Source organism: Eriocheir sinensis, chromosome 16 (assembly GCF_024679095.1).
Source record: "Eriocheir sinensis breed Jianghai 21 chromosome 16, ASM2467909v1, whole genome shotgun sequence".
NCBI classification, from domain to species: domain Eukaryota; kingdom Metazoa; phylum Arthropoda; class Malacostraca; order Decapoda; family Varunidae; genus Eriocheir; species Eriocheir sinensis.
The window spans coordinates 8,951,013-8,971,012 of NC_066524.1; the positions used below are offsets into that span (position 1 = coordinate 8,951,013).

The 20,000-nt window shown below is 43.2% G+C and overlaps 1 protein-coding gene across 2 annotated transcripts in view; it reads left to right on the forward strand.

Annotated features, from left to right (window-relative positions):
- The window catches only part of LOC126999239 (ecdysone-induced protein 78C-like), a 174,458-nt gene that overhangs the window by 34,437 nt on the left and 120,021 nt on the right, over positions 1-20,000 (forward strand). For both annotated transcript variants that reach the window (XM_050861627.1, XM_050861628.1), the window contains exon 2: positions 1-2,841. This exon is cut by the window's left edge and continues 450 nt beyond it. In XM_050861627.1, coding sequence (XP_050717584.1) covers positions 2,693-2,841 — 149 coding nt within the window. In that variant the 5' untranslated portion in view covers positions 1-2,692. The remainder of the gene's footprint in view (positions 2,842-20,000) is intronic.

Genomic DNA, 20,000 nt, shown 5'->3' on the forward strand with positions numbered 1-20,000 from the left:
TGCCTGTTTGATGCATTTTGGACCGATATATATTGCAATCTGAAGCCGTTTATTACATTCTGAAACTGTATGATGCATTCTGAGCCTGTTTGAGTGATTCTGTGCCTGTTTGATGCATTTTGAACCTATATATTGCAATCTGAAGCCGTTGAATACATTCTGAAACTGTTTGATGCATTCTGAAGCTGTTGATAGATCATGAACCTGTTTGATGCATTCTGAACCTGTCTAAAGGATTCTCAAGGTGTTTGATTGATTTTGAGACTGTTTGATGCACCTGGAATCTATCTGATGCAGTTTGTACCTGTTAAATGCTTTCTGAACCTGTTTAACGGATTCTGGACCCATATCAAGAGATTCCAAACTAGCAAACTTTACCCGGACACTCAGTGATGTGTTGATTTTGTAGATGCCAATGAGAGGGGAAAAAAATATTGAAGAGAGGTTTCGAGCGTTGAAAGAATACTGAACCTGGTTTATGGATTCTGAGCTTATTCCAAAAGGGGTTCCAAGCCTGCAAATTGTACCCGGGAGCTCAGGCATGGAGTTATGGATTCTGCGGACCCCAAAACGACTCTAATACTCCTCTAAAAAGACTCTAAAACGATTCTAATACGCTTCTAAAAGACTCTAAAACGATTCTAATACGCTTCTAAAAGACTCTAAAACGATTCTAATACGTCTCTGAAGACTCTAAATCGGTTCTAATACGCCTCTGAAGACTCTAAATCGGTTCTAATACGCCTCTAAAAGACTCTAAAACGATTCAAATACGCCTCTGAAGATTCTAGAACGATTCTAATACTCCTCTAAAAAGACTCTAAAACGACTAAAAAGACTCTAAATCGATTCTAATACCCCTCTAAAAGACTCTAAATCGGTTCTTATACACACGGTCATCGGAAGAGTCTGTAGTCGATATTTTCATACGCCTCGCCTCCCACACCAACCACTTCCATAGGCCTAAAAGGAGATTAATCGGCTTCTCATGAGTGTTTTTTTTCACGTTCATGGTACAGAGGAAGGGTCACACTACCACCAGGGTCATAACACTAAAACTACCCCTGGAGATGCCCCCCACAACCCCTACGTAAGCCTTGCCAAATGTGTGATGCATGGGCGCCCAAAAGGTTCAAGAATGTGACTGTCGTGTGTGATGGTGTCTGATTCTCTGATTCTGCTGAGGAGGTCGAGAGCGCTTTAAAGGGATTATGGTAATGTTCTAAAAGGCTTAAGAACTGTTTTTAAGATACTCTGAACTGCTGCCTCTGACGACTACTGGAAAATATTAAAGAAAGGAGTCTCGAAACGGCTTGTGAGAGGCTCCGGATCTACTTAAGAGGAAGTTTGCATCGTGTTAAGAGTGAATCAGAGTCCAATATATAAAGATCAGATCCGGTTATGAAGGAATTGGAATATACGTAAAGGACCCAAACCCGATTAAAAGATATCAGAGGCTGCATATTGAGCTTACAAAGGATTGACATTGTTCAGTCTGTCGATAAGCGGTTTCAGCATCTATATCAAGGATCAGAAGTTACATTCAAGAAAAAAAGAAAGAGAAGAGATCAGTCAATGCAAAGAGGAAACGAAACTATAAAGAGAGCATTCAAGACTGTTTTTAAGAGATTCCAACACCCTACACTATAAATAAAGGAATCAGAATCTATATAAAAGCCCCTTGGAGAGAGGACAACTTCCATAGAGAGGATCGAAGGCAGTTTGTATAGGATCCTGACCCCCTAGAGTATAGATGGAGGATCAGAACTCATATAGAACAGGACCAGGAGCACAGTAGAGGTTCGGAAGCCATTGAGTGGGAGGGGAACCTCAATAAGAAGACAGAGAATGAGGGCGAGGTGAGAGCTTGCTTTGTTGTGATTTCTGGAGCCTGGAAAGCATGTTGAGGAGAAAAAAATGGTTCCCGCTGAGAGCCGTGAGGAAGGAAGAGGCGTAGAGGAGTGACGAAGAGAAGGAAGGAAGGCACTGAGGAGAGATTTGTGAAGTAGAGAAGAAAGGAAGAAAGGAAGAAGGAAGAGGCTTATAAAAGTGACAAGGGAAGGAAGGAAAGAGGGAAAGAAGGAAGGAAGAAGAGAAGGAAAGCATTGGTGAGAGAAGAGAGGTTTAGAAGAGTGACAGAGAAGAAAGAAAGGAAAGAAAGAGAGGAAGAAGGAAGGAAAAAAGAAAGGAAAGAAGGAGGAAAATAAGTAAGGTAAGGAGTGTTAGAAGAAAAGCGAGGCGAACGGAAGAAAAAGAGAAAGGAAGAAAGGCGAGAAAAGTTAAGAAAAGAGAAAAAATAAAGGAAAAAGAAGGAAGGAAGTGTTAGAAGGATAGAAAAGTGAGACGAACGGAGAATAAAAGAAAGGTAGGAAATATATAGAGAAAAAAGAGTGTAAGAAGACAAGAAAAGAAAACAGATAAAGAGAGGAAGCAAACCTGTGGAAAAAAAGAAAAAAAAAGAAACGAGACTAAAAAAGTGAGATAAAAACAATAATAAAAACACTGAAAATAGGTAGCAAGCGAGCGATAAAAGACTAAATTACACGAAAATAAAAACAGAAACGTCAGTCAGAAAAGAACCATCGTATTAACGAGCGAAATAAAACCCTAAAAAGTGATAAAAGACTCAAACATAAGAAAATAAAGAAAACCCAGCCCGTCAGCCAGAAGGGAACCCTCGCACACGTTCAAAATGATGATGTCCCTGCCCGTGACGTCACTCGCCGGGGCTGCCGTGTCCTCGCCGCTGGCCAGCCACAGCCACGACCTCGCCTCGCCGCCAGCCAGCCACGGACACAGATTTGACTTCGCGCCGCAGACCTCGCCCGGCACGTTCATCAGGTGAGTCACCGCCGCCTGCTGCTGTGTGCTGACTGGCCCCGAGCTCCTGGAACTTTGCGACAGGGATTTTGATTGTTCCTGGCCACTAATGCTTGTTACGTGAGTGAGAGGTGCAGCGCCAAGGCATAAGGTGCTTCATACCGCCAGAATTTTTAATTTCTGATATTCTTTTTCGGGCAATGCAGGATGCTCGTATGCGAGTGGTTCATCGCAAGAATATAATGCAGGGCCGTACCCAGGGGGGGTCGGGGGGTCTGACGACCCCTCCCCCCCCCATTTGCTAAAAGGTCCACTTTCTGGGAAAGTCAAAAAGTAAAAATTGGGACAAAAGTCACAGTTTCTTGTTTTGACAGCAGGAAAATGCACACAAAAATGTTAATTTTTCAAATTCCTGCCCTCCCCCCCCCTCCCCTAGCTGATTTGGCTCGCTTCCCTTGCCACTGGCCCCTCTTGAAGTGGCTACAAAGGTCCACATTTAGTGGAAAAAGATTCCCCCCCTTTCACAGCTCCGGGTACGCCCCTGTAATGTACATATTTTTATGATTCATTTAGGGTGACCCTATTGCCTAATAATGAGGTCACAAAATAGCTGTGAGGATGTTCTACAGGTGGTGGTCTGATGGCCAACCTTTCTTTTTATTTAAGTAAATAAGGCAAGCAAGTGATTCAGGGTGCGGGACAGGGGCGAGGTTGTCTAGATTTCTAGAGCATGTTGTACTGCAGGCCGCGGGCTGCTGAAACTGCTTTTCTTTTTTTGTTTTCATACCGTTGCTGGTGACCACTGGAAGTATTAGAATAAAACTATAAATGAAGTAATATTCGTACACGTGTAAAAACCCATGAATACTCGTCCCCAGATTTATGAAGCCAAATTTAAAGAACGTCCTTAATTACAACTATTTTGTGACCTCGTTATAAGGCACGGCGCTCACCTTAAATGAATCATAAAAATATGTACATTATATTTTTATGATTAACCACTCGTATACTGCATTGCCCGAGAAAGAAAATTAAATATTGTGGCGGTGTGAAGCACCTTGTGGCTCAGCGCTGCGCCTCCCACTATCATGGCTATTGTTGTTGTTGTTGTTGTTGTTGTTGTTGTTGCTGTTGTTGCTGTTGTTGTTGTCGTTGAGATTAATGAAAGGGCAGCAGGGGAAAATAAAGAAAATTATATAAATCCCAACAGAGTTCTCTCGATGGGCAGACTTGGATACGACAAACAAGGCAGCAAAGTAAAAAGAACAAAAGAGAAACAAAAAGGGAGGGACGAAATAATAGCCAATGAGTTGACAGGCGGGGCTGACTTGTGCTTTGAACATGTCATTGTCTTCAAGAGAAACAACAATAGAGAGTATATCGCAGATTATAATAAAACTGGAAATAAATGGACGGGAATAAATGAACGGATTATTTGAAAAAAAAGTTGAAGAGCTCGGCGATTGCATTGTGAACTATGGCGCGTACGGCGAACAGGCTGATAATTAGCTGATCATTAAAGAGGTTGATCATTGTAATAACGATCATGAAAAACAAGGCCGCAGCACCAACCCTCCGGCCATGACGAAGTTGCATGTTGAGGCTGTGTAGTAGAAACTTTACTGAGTCAAAAGATCGATCTAAGAGTTTGAGATGAGATGAAGCTGCCGACATCCAAACTGGACCACAGTACTCAAAAAATGGCAAAATGAAGGAGAAAAAAATCTGTATAAAACAATACTGTCATCATTAAAACTAACCCAACATTTCCCTAACAAACCAACCGTCTGGGAAATTAGAGAGGTAGTTTTCCTGATGAGATTCCCAAAGGCCAAGTTGGAATTGGTGGTGCCCAAAGTAATTTCAGAGTTACAACAGTGGATTACTTGGTTGCCAATTAAGACATCAATATGTGGTGGATCGGTGGTCCTTGAGCGACTAACAAAGGTACTGGTAGTCTTGGCAGGATATAATTCCCTGTCCCAACCCTGACAGCAAGAAAAAATCAAATCAAGATTCACATTCAATTGGGTTCAGTTCAATCGCTGAGCAAGTAGTCGCTCAAGCACTTTTGATAGGACTGGAGTAAGGCCCCGTTCACACTGTGCCGACTCTGGCCCACGACAACCCAGCGACTTTTAGGTCCCCTTCATACTGTGCCCAACTGGCATCCGGCGATCGTTTCTAGACCTCTTTCCGACGATGTGCGACCCTTTCACATCAACATATCACACCCAAGACCTCATGTACCCCGAGTCTCTGGGTTGTCGTGTCCCAGAGTCGGCACAGTGTTACCAGGGCTTAAAGGACACTGGCCTGCGCTCGTTGTGAGAGGTGGTACTTGAGGATCCTTTCAAAATAGGCGTAACATACCCAGTACGCCAGCAAACAGTAGAGCTTCTTTTTCTAATTAGAATGCGAAAAATAACTGCTAACTTTGAGGGTAAAAATAAGGAAAGATTTGAAAATAATGTTTAAAAAAACCTTGATATATGTCACCACAGGAGTCGAGGTTAAGCAACAACTTGTGAAACTCCGATGACATGATGCAAAAGATGTTAAGGATGGTTGGGGTAAACGAGTGTGGGGTAGAACAACCTCCTCATTACTCTGCTTGAATGAGAGGTTAGCAAACACTTCAGCTTTCCCTGGTGGATGAGAGGAAAAGGTCCCGTCTGGTTTACTGATGGAGGGAATTTCATGACCATTTTTTTTTTTTTATGACAAAGGAGACAATTCAAGGGCACACAAAAAGGAAACAATAATAAAAAAAAGCCCGCTACTCGCTGCTCCTACAAAAAAGAATCAAAAGAGGTGGCCGAAAGAGAGGTCAATTTCGGGAGGAGAGGTGTCCTGATAGCTGTCATGAGCTTGTTAAGTACCAATGAGGATATTTTTCAACTGACTTGTACAATCCCTCTCTGTAGTCCTATAAACTTGTTCCGCAATTCTCCAGGCGCGGCGGGTGTTCCGCCAACTAATACCTGAACGCAAGGAGGAACAGAGATGGCAAGCAGTTTGTTTATTCCGAAGAGACACTCTGCGTTCCCCGGTACACCATGCCTTGTCTTTGGAGCGAGCCTTAACAATCTTAGATGGAACTCTCGCTTACAAATTACAATATCCGTGAGTTTGGAAGTAAGAGCCGATGCAGGACACTCAGCATGGTAAATATCCATTTAAACAATAGCTGAAACGTCGTTATTAAAGAGGTTCTTCTTAATAACTGGAGAATTCAAATAAACCTCGCGTGACAACAAGACATTTGGCACGGATAAATTCAACAGAACTGCAAGTAAGAAACAGTGATCAGAGGAATCGGTGGCGGACCAACACGAACATCAAATAGTCCAGGAATACCAGTGAATAATATCTCCTGACAATTGCCCCGAGCATGGGAGGACCACTTGCAAACTGTTCACAAAAAGAGAGAGAGAGAGAGAGAGAGAGAGAGAGAGAGAGAGAGAGAGAGAGAGAGAGAGAGAGAGAGAGAGAGAGAGAGAGAGAGCAGGACAGAACCTCTCACTCAATCCAATACATAATCAACAACGCACTCTCACCTTCTCCTCCTCCCTCTCCTCCTCCTCCCTCTCCTCCTCCTCCTCCTCCCTCTACGAAGAGATTAACTCTTAACACAAAGCAAGGAAGCAATTATAATTGGGGACTTTAATTGCCCTAACATTGACTGGGGACTGTTGACTGGAGATCAAGAGGGTAACAGGCTTACAGAAATGGTGGAGGGTTCGTTCCTCACTCAAGTTGTAACTCAACCAACAAGAGAAAACAATCTGCTGGATCTGGTATTAGTAAGCGACCCGGACCTCATTCACGACTGTACAGTTGGTGAGAAACTTAATGGGTGCGATCACCGCTTAATCCGTTTTAATGTCAACATGTGTCACAAACTCGTAGATAATCCGTCAGTGATACCAGATTACAAAAAAGGAAATTTCAACTTAGCCCGTGCGCTGCTTCCCCCTACGACCTGGGATAAACACTCGCCTGCGCCAGAACGGGCTGGGCCGACCATCAGGACCCACCGGGAAGAAGCCTTGGGCCGACCATCAAGCCCCACCGGGAAAAAGCCTACCGGCGCTATAGGCCGCGACGTAAAAAAAAAAAAAAAAAAAAAAAAACTTGACATCACCGACAATACAATCGACAACGCGTGGGACGTCTTCAAAGATAAGCTGTTGCAGGTAGAGAAGGCTACAGTGCCTACGAAATCCAGGCGAGTAAATGGGGCCGTAGATCCACCGTGGATGACCAGAGAAATAAAAAGGGCAGTAAACCTAAAAAAAAAGAATTATGATTTGATGAAAAAGAATGCTACGGCCGAAGTCAGCACACAGTACCACAACAGCCTCAGAGCTTGTCGCAGCCTTATTCGGAGTAGCAAACGCAACTGTGAAAAGCAAATAGCGCGCGAAATAAAAACTAACTCCAAGAAATTCTTCACGTACATAAGATCGAAAAAGAAAGTAAAATCCAATATTGGTCCCCTGACAGACGAGACTGGATCTGTAACTCAGGACAGTAAACAGATGGCCAGAATCCTCAGCAGTAACTTCACATCTGTATTCAAAGTCGAGGACATCGAAACCATTCCCGAGGGCCCTGACCCGCCGAGTGAGATCACGCCCCTGGAAATTGACTCAATATGCGACCAAGAAGTGAAAAAGTACTTGGACAAACTCGACACGAACAAGTCAACGGGACCCGACAGTTTGTCCCCGCGGTTATTAAAACAGCTTAAACAACGAATACTTCAACCACTCACTAACATATTCAACCGGTCAGTTTAACTGAACAAGGTCCCGGAAGACTGGAAGATGGCGAACGTAACACCGATTTTCAAAAAAGGAGACAAAAGCGTTACATTAAACTACAGGCCCATAAGTTTGACATCAGTGGCAGGAAAAATACTCGAAAAGATTATTAGAGACAAACTTGTTAAGTTTCTAGAAAACAATAATATAATCTCCGACACCCAGCATGGTTTCAGAAACAAGCGCTCCTGCCTAACGAATTTATTAGACTTCTTCCAAGGTATATATAAGAACTGAGATGCCCACATCCCCAGTGATGTTATATACCTTGACTTTCAGAAAGCCTTCGACAAGGTACCGCACGAGCGACTCCTTAAGAAACTGCACTCGACGGGCATTGGAGCCAATCTGATCGCGTGGATAAGAGATTGGCTCACCGACAGAAAACAACGAGTACTACTCAACGGACAGCCTTCCGATTGGCTTCCAGTCACTAGTGGAGTGCCTCAAGGGTCAGTGCTGGGACCCATCCTCTTTATCATATATATCAATGACCTAGAATCAGGACTGAAATCCACAATATCGAAATTTGCAGATTACACCAAGGTGGGTGGAGATGCCCTCACAAAGACCGACTGCGAAATCATTCAGAAAGACCTCAATCACATTATCGAATGGTCGGAAAAATGGCAAATGTCTTTTAATGTTGACAAATGCAAAGTCATGCACATTGGGTCCCAAAATAGTAACCACACATACATCATGAATGGGAGACCTCTGCAAGCGATGCAGGAGGAAAAGGATCTTGGAGTCACTATCAACGGTGACCTGAAACACGCGAATCACTGTAAAAAAGCATACAACAAAGCCAACACTATGCTCGGGTTCATAGCGAGGAACTTCGAGTGTAAAACACCAGACGTGATGCTGTCCTTGTATAATTCCATGGTAAGACCGCACCTCGAGTATGCAGCACAGTTCTGGTCTCCTAATTACAGAAAGGACGTTGCTTTACTGGAAAGGATTCAACGACGCGCCACAAAGATGATTCCAACCTTAAGGGCTCAACCGTACAAGGAACGACTCAAGCGACTCAATCTCTTTACATTGGAGAAAAGACGCCTACGAGGGGATATGATTCAAGTCTTCAAGTATCTGAAAAAGTTCAATAACGTCGACTACTCCAAATTCTTTGAACTGCAAACCAACTCAAGAACTAGAAATAACGGTTTACCCATTCAGTCGAATCGATGTAACACAGACAGTGGAAGGAGTTTCTTTTCAAACCGAGTCATCCGCCACTGGAACAATCTTCCCTCAGAAGTAGTAAATGCGAATACCATCAACTCCTTCAAATATAGAATCGACCGTCATTTCGCTGCGTCGGGAGTAAACTGAATAACGAGGGGCTTTCATCTGCTCCTCAATATCGAGGTGCATTCATCTGATCATCAAGCCCCAAGTGGCTGATCATCCAAGCGGGCGACCTCGTAATGAGCCAATAGGCTTCCTGTTGCCTGCATTTCCATGTTTCCTCCTCCTCCTCCTCCTCCTCCTCCTCCTCTCATCCATATTTACCGACGAAGATTGTTTATCACATCAACCGCCGGAGGTTAGAAGGACCGAAAAGATGTTAAGTGGCGTGCTCATCGTAGAAAGTGACATTTTACGCACAATTGAAAAGATTAAAGTAAGCAAAGCTCCTGGTCCAGACAAAATTACCCCTACGGTCTTAAAAGAAATCAAACATCAAGTTTGTAAACCGCTCTCCATCATATTCAATAAATCTTTAACAGCTGGAAAAGTTCCGTCGGATTGGAAACTTGCAAATGTCACACCAATTTTCAAAAAGGGGGACAAGTCTCATCCAGGAAACTATCGACCAATTAGCCTGACATCGATTGTTTGTAAGTTAATGGAGACTATCTTTCGCGACAAAATGGTGAAATTCTTCGAAGAAAATAATATAATAAATAATTCGCAACATGGCTTCCGTAGTAAACGTTCGTGTTTAACTAACTTACTTGATTTTTTTCATTATATTTTTGAGGTGTTCGATGAAGGCAGATCAGTAGATATCATATATCTGGATTTTCAAAAGGCATTTGATAAGGTCCCCCACCAACGATTGCTCAGCAAACTATTGGCGCACGGTATCTCGGGTAACATTCACAATTAGCTTGTGGACTGGCTCTCTGAGCGGAACCAGAGTAGTTCTAAACGGTGTTACATCTAACTGGCTCGATGTCAGAAGCGGCGTACTTCAAGGATCAGTGCTTGGCCCCATGCTCTTCTTAATTTATGTTAATGACACCGATGATGGACTCACTTGCAAATTATCAAAATTTGCTGATGACACAAAAATTGCTAGTAAAGTAACTGCGACACTCGACGAAGAAGCTTTACAATCAGATCTAGATCGACTTGCACGTTGGGCCAATCAATGACAAATGAAATTTAACGTTGACAAATGTAAAGTGTTGCACATCGGAAAAAAATAACAATCGCGTTCGTTACGTAATGAATGGCCAACAACTTTCTGCAGTAAGTAAAGAAAAGGGTCTTGGAATCACTATATCAAGCGATTTAAAGCCCGGTCAGCATTGTTCAGAGGAAGTTAAAACTGCAAACAAATTGGTTGGCTTCATCGGACGAGTCTTTAATAATAAATCGGAAAAAGTAATATTAAAACTGTATAATTCGTTGGTTCGACCCCGTCTAGAGTACTGTGTACAGTTTTAGTCTCCCTATTGCAGAAAAGACGTAGAAAAGTTAGAACGGGCTCAACGAAGAGTAACAAAGATGATTCCTAGGTTGAGAAATTTATCGTATGGACAAAGGCTTAAAGAAGTAAATTTATTCAGCCTATCAAAACGAAGAATGCGAGGCGATCTAATATAAGTGTTTAAAATGTTTAAAGGATTCAGTGATATTAATGCGGAAGATTACTTTACAATTGATCGATCAAATAGAACAAAAAGAAATCACAATTTGAAGATAAGTGGTAAAAGATTCCTGTCGCACGAAGCTAAACACTTCTTCAGTCGAGTTGTTAATGTTTGGAACTCTCTACCCTGTGATATCGTTGATAGTACAACAGTTACGGCCTTCAAGAATAGATTAGACAAGTATTTTGAATCCAACCAGCAACTAAGATATTACTCATTGTCGTAATAACGTTAAGTTCTTTCGAATACTGGTGTCCTTGTCCGTTTTTATCGATTAGTGGTGGTAACAGTAATGGTAGTTCTTTCCTCTTTCCTACATAATTTCCATGCAGTTTTTCCATGATGCATGGTTCTTTTTCCTTTCCTGCCAGCTTTGGCTGGAGGGATTGAGGGTGGGGAGGAGCCTTCGTCTTTGCTGTCCTTCATCTTCCACCTTTGATTAGATAGTTAGTGTAGCTTGTCACAAACAGCCTCGTAAGGACCAGCAGGTCTGCTGTTGTTTGTTTTTTCTTTGTGTTTCTTTGTGTTTCACTCCCGTCCTCGTCCTCCTTATATTATTTGCCTCCTATACGAGAGAGAGAGAGAGAGAGAGAGAGAGAGAGAGAGAGAGAGAGAGAGAGAGAGAGAGAGAGAGAGAGAGAGAGAGAGAGAGATTTACATAGATTAACATAGAACATCAGACCACACAGACCCCATGGTCCAGACTAGGTGGCCTGTCCTTAAACCTAAGTGATTCTACATTAATCAGATGGCTCCAAGAGAGAGAGAGAGAGAGAGAGAGAGAGAGAGAGAGAGAGAGAGAGAGAGAGAGAGAGAGAGAGAGGATCAAAACACTTTCTTGCTGACGTTGATAAAAGCTTCTACGTTAAATGTGTAAGAGAGAGAGAGAGAGAGAGAGAGAGAGAGAGAGAGAGACCTTAGTACTTACCGTAGAGGTTGCAAAAGTTTGGTCAAGTAACTTTTTTTAACCCGAATTAAGGGAAAAATAAACTTGAAATAAAATTGCAAAAGTTTAATCAAGCGAAAAAAATAAGTAAACAAATAAATAAATGAATGAATGGAAGTAACAAAAATAAGAGGAAGAAATATATGATGATAAAATAAATATAATAAACAAAAATAAATAAATGAATATAAATGCTGTGGTAAGGGGGAGGAGGAGGAGGAGAAGGAAGAGGAAGAGAAAGAGGAGGAGGAGGAGGAGGAGGAGGATAAATTCAATGATGATGTTAATGATGATGATGATGATGATGGTATCTAACTTTGCATCGCTTTTGACGTAGAGTTTAACAAGCGCCACAGAGAGAGAGAGAGAGAGAGAGAGAGAGAGAGAGAGAGAGAGAGAGAGAGAGAGAGAGAGAGATTTACATAGATTTACATAGAAAATCAGACCACACAGACCCCATGGTCCAGACTAGGTGGTCTGTCCTTAAACCTAAGTGATTTTACATTAATCAGAAGGCTCCAAAACGTTGCTTTTCTACTCTAGTTAATATTAAGTTCAAGGAAATGACGGTCGAGCTTGTTTTTAAAGGAGTCAATCGTGTTACACTGGATCACTGATGGTGGGAGCTTATTCCATTCTCGCACTACAACGTTGGTGAAGAAAAATTTGGTGCAGTCTGAATTTACTTGTCTACATTTGAGTTTTGTGCCATTGTTCCTCGTTCGCAAAGTGTCATCGATCATAAACAATTTTGTTCTGTCTATATTCGTGAAACCATTAAGTATTTTAAAACATTCGATCAGTTTTCCTCGGAGGCGACGTTTCTCAAGAGAGAACATGTTAAGGGTGGAAAGCCTTTCTTCGTAGGATTTGTTGCGCAAGGAAGGGATCATTTTTGTTGCTCGACGCTGAACACCTAGTTTAGCAATATCCTTTGCATGGTGGGGAGACCAAAACTGTACCGCATATTCCAAGTGGGGTCTGACTAAACTATTGTAGAGCGGAAGTATTACATCTTTATTCTTGAATAAAAAGTTTCTTTTAATGAAGCCCAACATTCTGTTCGCTTTATTTGCTGCATCGATGCATTGATGTGAGAATTTGAGGTTTGATGCGATTTTAATCCCCAGGTCCTTAACGCATTGAACGCTTGTGAGTTTAACGCCGCGTATTTCGTAATCGAACTTCTTATTTTTTGTTCCAACTTGAAGGACCTGGCACTTGTCTACGTTAAAGGGCATCTCTCATTTATCCGACCAAGCTGAAATTTTGTGCAAATCCTCTTGGAGGCCTTGCCTGTCTTCGTCAGTGAGAACCGAGTTACCAATCTTTGTGTCGTCTGCAAATTTACTAATGCGATTATTGAGTCCAACATCCACGTCGTTGATGTAAATAATGAAGAGCACTGGGCCAAGAACCGAGCCCTGAGGGACGCCACTAGTGACCGGCGCCCACTCTGAGTTAAATCCGTCAATCACAACTCTTTGTTGTCTGTTGCTCAACCAATTCGCGATCCATTGGTTTACTTGACCGTCAATGCCTATTTGCTTTAATTTATAAAGTAATTTATGATGTGGGACTTTATCAAACGCTTTCTGGAAATCAAGATAGACTACGTCCACTGATTTGGTTACGTCATAAATTGAGAAGAGATCGTTATAAAAGGTCAGTAGGTTTGACAGGCAGGATCTTTTGTTACGGAAGCCATGTTGTGAATCCCCAATTAATGAGTGGCTTTCGAGGTAACTCACAATTTTGTCTCTAATTATGCTCTCGAGTAGCTTACCTACAATTGAAGTTAGACTAATGGGTCGGTAGTTACCTGGTATTTTTTTTGTCCCCTTTCTTAAAAATCGGTGTCACGTTAGCTTTTTTCCAATCCGAAAGAACTTCATCGGTTGTTATTTCAAAATTAGGCAAGAGAGAGAGAGAGAGAGAGAGAGAGAGAGAGAGAGAGAGAGAGAGAGAGAGAGAGAGAGAGAGAGAGAGAGAGAGAGAGAGAGAGAGAGAGACTGACTGACTGACTGACTGACTCCCGTGCCTGCGCCGAGGGAGCTTGAGTTATTAATACTCAAGGTGACAGACACTCACGGAAAGGGCCTGTTGTGCATTGGGTGTAATCGTCCCCCCACGCAGGGCGCAGTGCTTATAAATTACCTAACAGATAACATTGATAACGTGATGGTGGCAAATCAGTGTGACACTGTTATAATCATCGGTGACATGAACCAGCATATAGTCAGGGACGCCTTTAACGCGCTGCTGGTTGTGCACGACCTTAAAAACTACGTCACATTCCCCACCCACAGCTCCGGTTTGTCACTTGATCCAGTAGTGACAAACCTCCCTCCTCACAGTGTTCAGTGTTCCCCTCTCGACTTTGTGGGTACCTCCGACCACGTGGCAGTGCTCACAAAAATCTACTTTAGGAGGCCAGCCGAGGAAAGCCACACCCGTGTGCTGTGGAGGTGAGAAGCGGCGAACTGGGAGGACATGCCACTCGACATGCTACTCGAGCAGGGCGGCACGCCCTGAGAAGCACGGACTGGGAACACGTGCTGCGTGACGACACGGACAAGCAGGTGGAGAGACTCACACAGCTGCTTTACGCTCTCCAGAGCAGCTGGGTGCCCCACTCTACACACGAAACCAAGGGGTCAGACCAACCATGGTTTGGCCCGGAGTGCCGAGCTGCCTCTGATGAAAAATATCGTGCCTGGCGTGTCCTTCCTATTATTCCAAGTGATGTTACATCAACTATAAAGTCCTTGAAAAACAAAATATCAAATGCAAATGAGATCCCTGTATCCATAATTAAAGCTAACAATGAACAACTAGCTGTCCCATTATCTAAACTATTCAACCAATCCATTGAAGGTATATTTCCACAACTTCTGAAACACGCCACAGTAATCCCAATATATAAAAATGGTCCTAAGGATAACCTTGGTAATTACAGACCGATATCACTGCTTAGTACTTTCTCTAAAATTTTTGAAAAATTGATGAAAAAATACTTAATTAATTTCCTAGAAAGTAAATCTATTTTAACGCCTCAGCAATTTGGATTTCGACAAAACATGAGTACTTTCCAAGCTTTGAATAACCTCTCTGAAAATATTTACACCGCCCTGGACTCCAAACATTCTTTGCTCGGTATTTTTATTGATTTCTGTAAAGCATTTGATACCGTTAAACATGACATATTGCTACAAAAATTGAAACATTATGGCATCCGAGGTATATTACATGACTGGTTTAAGGATTATCTCTCTAATAGAACACAATCTACTAAAATTTTAAATAACTTATCTTTACCACAAAACATATAATATGGAGTTCCACAGGGTAGTGTACCAGGTCCTATTCTATTCTTGATTTACATTAATGATCTTCCCCAGATATTTCCTCATCTTAAATCAGTACTCTTTGCCGACGATTCTACATTATACATTACTGGACAAGACCCTGCATCTATGATTGAAACTGCTAATTCTGACCTAGAAATTTTAGAAAAATGGTGTGTTAGTAATAGACTAACTATTAACCTAAATAAAACGTATTACATGTTATTTACCAACAAATCAACAGACCCACTTCCACCTCTAAAGTATAACAAAAATATTATTAAAAAAACTAAGCAACACAAAATGTTAGGTATTACCTTTGATGAAAGTATGTCATTTAAAACACACATACCTGCCTTAAGTAATAAATTATCAAGGAATATATCATTACTTTACCAAGTAAAAGACCTCATGCCAACTAATGTCCTACAAATAATGTACAATGCCCATGTATTACCACATTTTCAGTATTGTACACCAATTTGGTGCAACACTTATCCAACACATTTACTTCCTTTATTTCTTTTGCAAAAGAAAATAATTATAATTATTTCAAACCGTGGTTATTTTGATCACACAACCTTTATTTAAAAATATGAACATCCTAAAACTTTTTGATATATATATATATATATATATATATATATATATATATATATATAGATATATATATATATAAAAAATATATATATATATATATATATATATATATATATATATATATATATATATATATATATATATATATATATATATATATATATATATGTACAAATCAGTCAACACAAGAAATACGACAGTCTCAGTCTTACTACCACAACACAATCATCCCACCCGCACCCGTGAAAATCTCCGTGTTCCACAACATAACCTGTCAGTCTTCCAACACTCTCTAGCTTATTCTGGTCCTAAAATTTGGAATTCTGTGCCAAATCACGTTCAACTATGACCAACATTGCATACATTCAAGAAACATTATAAACAGTATATTCTTGATCAGTATTGATAAAGCTACCTGTATCTAGTGTATATAAGTAGATTAGTATGTTCTATGAGGGGTAAATATGTATTATATAATGATTTTTTTTTACATATGTGTGTCTATTGGCGACTGAAGCAAAAATTACAAACATGCTGCCCAAAAAGCAAAATCTGCTTTAAATGGGCTGCTTACAAACTAATAAATTAATTTCTCCTTATTATAAAACCATTTTTTTGTTTTTGTTTTTTGTAAGCATAATAAAGTGTTTCAAGTGTTTCAAGTGTTTCAAGAGGCATCCCACGGCCCGAAACAGGCAGAGACACAGAGAGGCGGCTCAGCGCATGAGGAACACCCAGGAGTGGGCTGCTGAGCAGTAGAGAACGACCCTAAAATCAAAACTGAGAGGTGGCCAGGTCGGGAGTAAACGCTGGTGGAGCCTTGTCAAGGAGCATCAGGGCGCTTCGCGGGACGACACTGTCCCTCCCCTCCAGAGGGAGGATGGCAGCGTGGCTCACACTGTCCCAGACAAGGCGAACCTCCTGGCCAGACACTTCTCAGAGAAGATGCGCATCTCTGATCCCAACAGAGCACCTCCAACTCTGCCGGAGGTGACGAAAGACAAGTTAGTGACAGTGGTGACGAGTGAGTACGAGGTGAAAAAGCTGCTCTCCACACTGGACGAGAGCAAAACCGCCTGCTGCGTCAGTGTGCCCTGGAGCTGGCGCGCCCGCTTGCCTCTCTTTTCAACCACTGCCTACAGATGCAGTCTATGCCCTCTCTGGCCTCAATCCTCAGAAGGCTTATGGACCTGATGGAGTGCCTCCTATTGTCCTTAAAAACTGTGCCTCCGTGCTGTCACCCTGCCTGGTCAAACTCTTTCGCCTCTGCCTGTCAACATCTACCTTTCCTTCTTGCTGGAAGTATGCCTTCACACAGCCTGTACCTAAGAAGGGTGACCGCTCCAATCCCTCAAACTACCGTCCTATTGCTTTACTTTCTTGTCTATCTAAAGCTTTTGAATCAATCCTTAACCGTAAGATTCAAAAGCACCTTTCCACTTCTGACCTTCTATCTGATCGCCAGTATGGGTTCCGCAAGGGGCGTTCTACTGGTGATCTCCTAGCCTTCTTAACTGACTCTTGGTCATCCTCTCTTAGCCGTTTCGGTGAAACTTTTGCTATTGCGCTGGACATATCAAAAGCTTTTGATAGGGTCTGGCACAAATCTTGCTTTCTAAACTACCTCCTACGGTTTCTATCCTTCTCTCTGTACCTTTATCTCCAGTTTCCTTTCTGACCGTTCTATTTCTGCCGTGGTTGACGGTCACTGTTCTTCCCTAAATCTATTAACAGTGGTGTCCCACAGGGTTCTGTCCTATCTCCCACTCTTTTCTGTTGTTCATTGATGATCTTCTTTCCAAAACGAACTGTCCTATCCATTCCTACGCCGATGATTCCACTCTGCATTATTCAACTTCTTTAATAGAAGACCCACCTTCAGGAACTTAACGACTAAAGGCTGGAGGCTGCAGAACGCTTAGCCTCAGACCTTACTATTATTTCCGATTGGGGCAAGAAGAACCTGGTGTCCTTCAACGGCTCAAAAACACAGTTTCTCCACCTATCCACTCGACACAATCTTCCAAACAACTATCCCCTATTCTTTGACAACACCCAGCTATCACCTTCCTCAACACTAAACATCCTCGGTCTATCCTTAACTCAAAATCTCAACTGGAAACTTCATCTCATCTTTTACTAAATCAGCTTCCTCGAGGCTGGGCGTTCTGTACAGTCTCCGACAGTTCTTCTCCCCCGCACAGTTGCTGTCAATATACAGGGCCTTGTCCGCCCTCGTATGGCTTATGCATCACATGTGTGGGGGGGATCCACTCACACAGCTCTTCTGGAAAGAGTGGCGGCACACGCTCTACGGCACATCCGATCTCCTCCTCATACTGATAGTATTCTACCTCTTAAATTCCGCCGCAATGTTGCCTCTCTTTCTATCTTCTATCGATATTTCCACGCTGACTGCTCTTCTGAACTTGCTAACTGCATGCCTCCCCCCCTCCCGCGGCCCCGCTGCACTCGACTTTCTACTCATGCTCATCCCTATACTGTCCAAACCCCTTATGCAAGAGTTAACCAGCATCTTCACTCTTTCATCCCTCACGCTGGTAAACTCTGGAACAATCTTCCTTCATCTGTATTTCCTCCTGCCTACGACTTGAACTCTTTCAAGAGGAGGGTATCAGGACACCTCTCCTCCCGAAACTGACTTATCTTTCGGCCACCTCTTTGGATTCTTTTTAGGAGCAGCGAAGTGGGCTTTTTTTTTTTATTAATGTTCACTTTTTTGTGCCCTTGAGCTGTCTCCTTTGCTGTAAAAAAAAAAAAATAAAAAAAAAAAAAAAACGTGCAGCAAATGGCCCAAAACCTGGAAAATCAGAAAGGTGGTCCCCATTCACAAGAAAAATTCTAAAAATGATGTGAAAAACTACCGCCGTGTCTCTGTTGCCTGTGCTCAGTAAAGTGCTGGAAAGCATCGTGACCACGAGAGTGACTGAACACCTTGAGCGGCACCACTTGCTGTGCAACAGGCAATACTGGTTTAGAAAGGGTAGGTCGGCCTCTGACCTGCACCTGCTGCTGACCTCAAAGTGGAGTGCGGCCCTGGATCATGGAAGGGCCACTGCCGTTGTGGCACTCGACATCGAGGGAGCTTTCGACAAGGTGTGGCATGAAGCCCTCATCGAAAGACTCCGCGCTGCAGGTGTCGAGGGGCCTATCGTCCAACTTTTCACCGACTACCTGAGGGAGAGGCACCTGAGAGTGGTGCTCAACGGCAGAGAGTCGGAGGAGCATCCAATCCGACCAGGTGTTCCCCAGGGAAGCTGTCTAGGCCCTCTGCTCTGGAACATTTATATAAATGAACTATTAAACTTAATACCCAGTACACAGGCCTATGCAGATGACATCACCCTGACCCACAGCTACGATCCAGAGGAGAAGGCTCGCACCACAGCTGAGCTCAACTACACTCTGAGCCGCATCGTGGCCTGGGGCAACAAGTGGCAGGTGAAATTCGCCTTCAACAAAACTCAGCTGCTCACTGTCTCCAGGTCGAGTGAGCCCCTGCCCCTGGCCTTCGAAAGAAAGGCACTGACGTCTCAGGAAGAGGTGGATATTTTGGGGGTTACTTACGACAGGAAGCTAACCTTTAAATCCCACATCGAGCGACTCGCCAGAAAGGACTCGGGGAAGCTGACATCCCTAAGGAGGATGTCATGGCTTCTTGACAGCAAGGGGCTTCAGATCCTCTACAAGGCGCAAGTTCGCTCGTCCTTGAAGTACGCGTGCCTGGCGTGGGGAGGCACGGCTCACAAACACCTCGTCCTCCTCGACAAGGTACAGGGCCGCGCAGCGAGGCTGATCAGGGACAGCGGCAGCATGCAGCAGCATCCGGGACTCTGCAGCCTCCAGCACCGCCGTGACGTGGCGGGGCTCACGGTGATGTACAAAATACATCATCAGCGGGTCCATCACCGCCAGGCTCTGAGGCAGCCCCTCCGGCGGGCCCAGGTAGCCACCAGGTCAGCCTCCCGAGTTCTCGCAGAGCTGCTACAGCCCCACTGCAGAACGTGGCATCACCAGAGGCAGTTCATCAACACCTATGTAACCTGGTGGAATAGACTGCTTGCCTCGCAGCAATGCCTGGAGAAAATGACTGTGCAGCGCTTCAAGGAGCTGGTGAACGCGTGGCTGCCGTCATGAAATGCCCAGGCATCAGAGTTGGGCCTTCAGATAGGGAACACTAAACATGTTTCCTTTGGCCTGAAAACACTGTAACTGTGTGTAATGTGCACTACATTGATCTCTGTCATATAAACTTGTAATTTCTATAAAAGAGAGAGAGAGAGAGAGAGAGAGAGAGAGAGAGAGAGAGAGAGAGAGAGAGAGAGAGAGAGAGAGAGAGAGAGAGAGAGAGAGAGAGAGAGAGAGAGAGAGAGAGAGAGAGAGAGAGAGAGAGAGAGAGAGAGTGGCTCCGCTACAAAAGGAGCCCAACCCGCCGCAACAAAGACCTGCATCGAGCAGCGTGCAAAAATATGGTGGCCACCAGTAAATGGGCGAAATGGAGGTGGGAAAGAGACCTCCGCGCCAAGCTGTGCGGGCCAGGGGTGGGCAG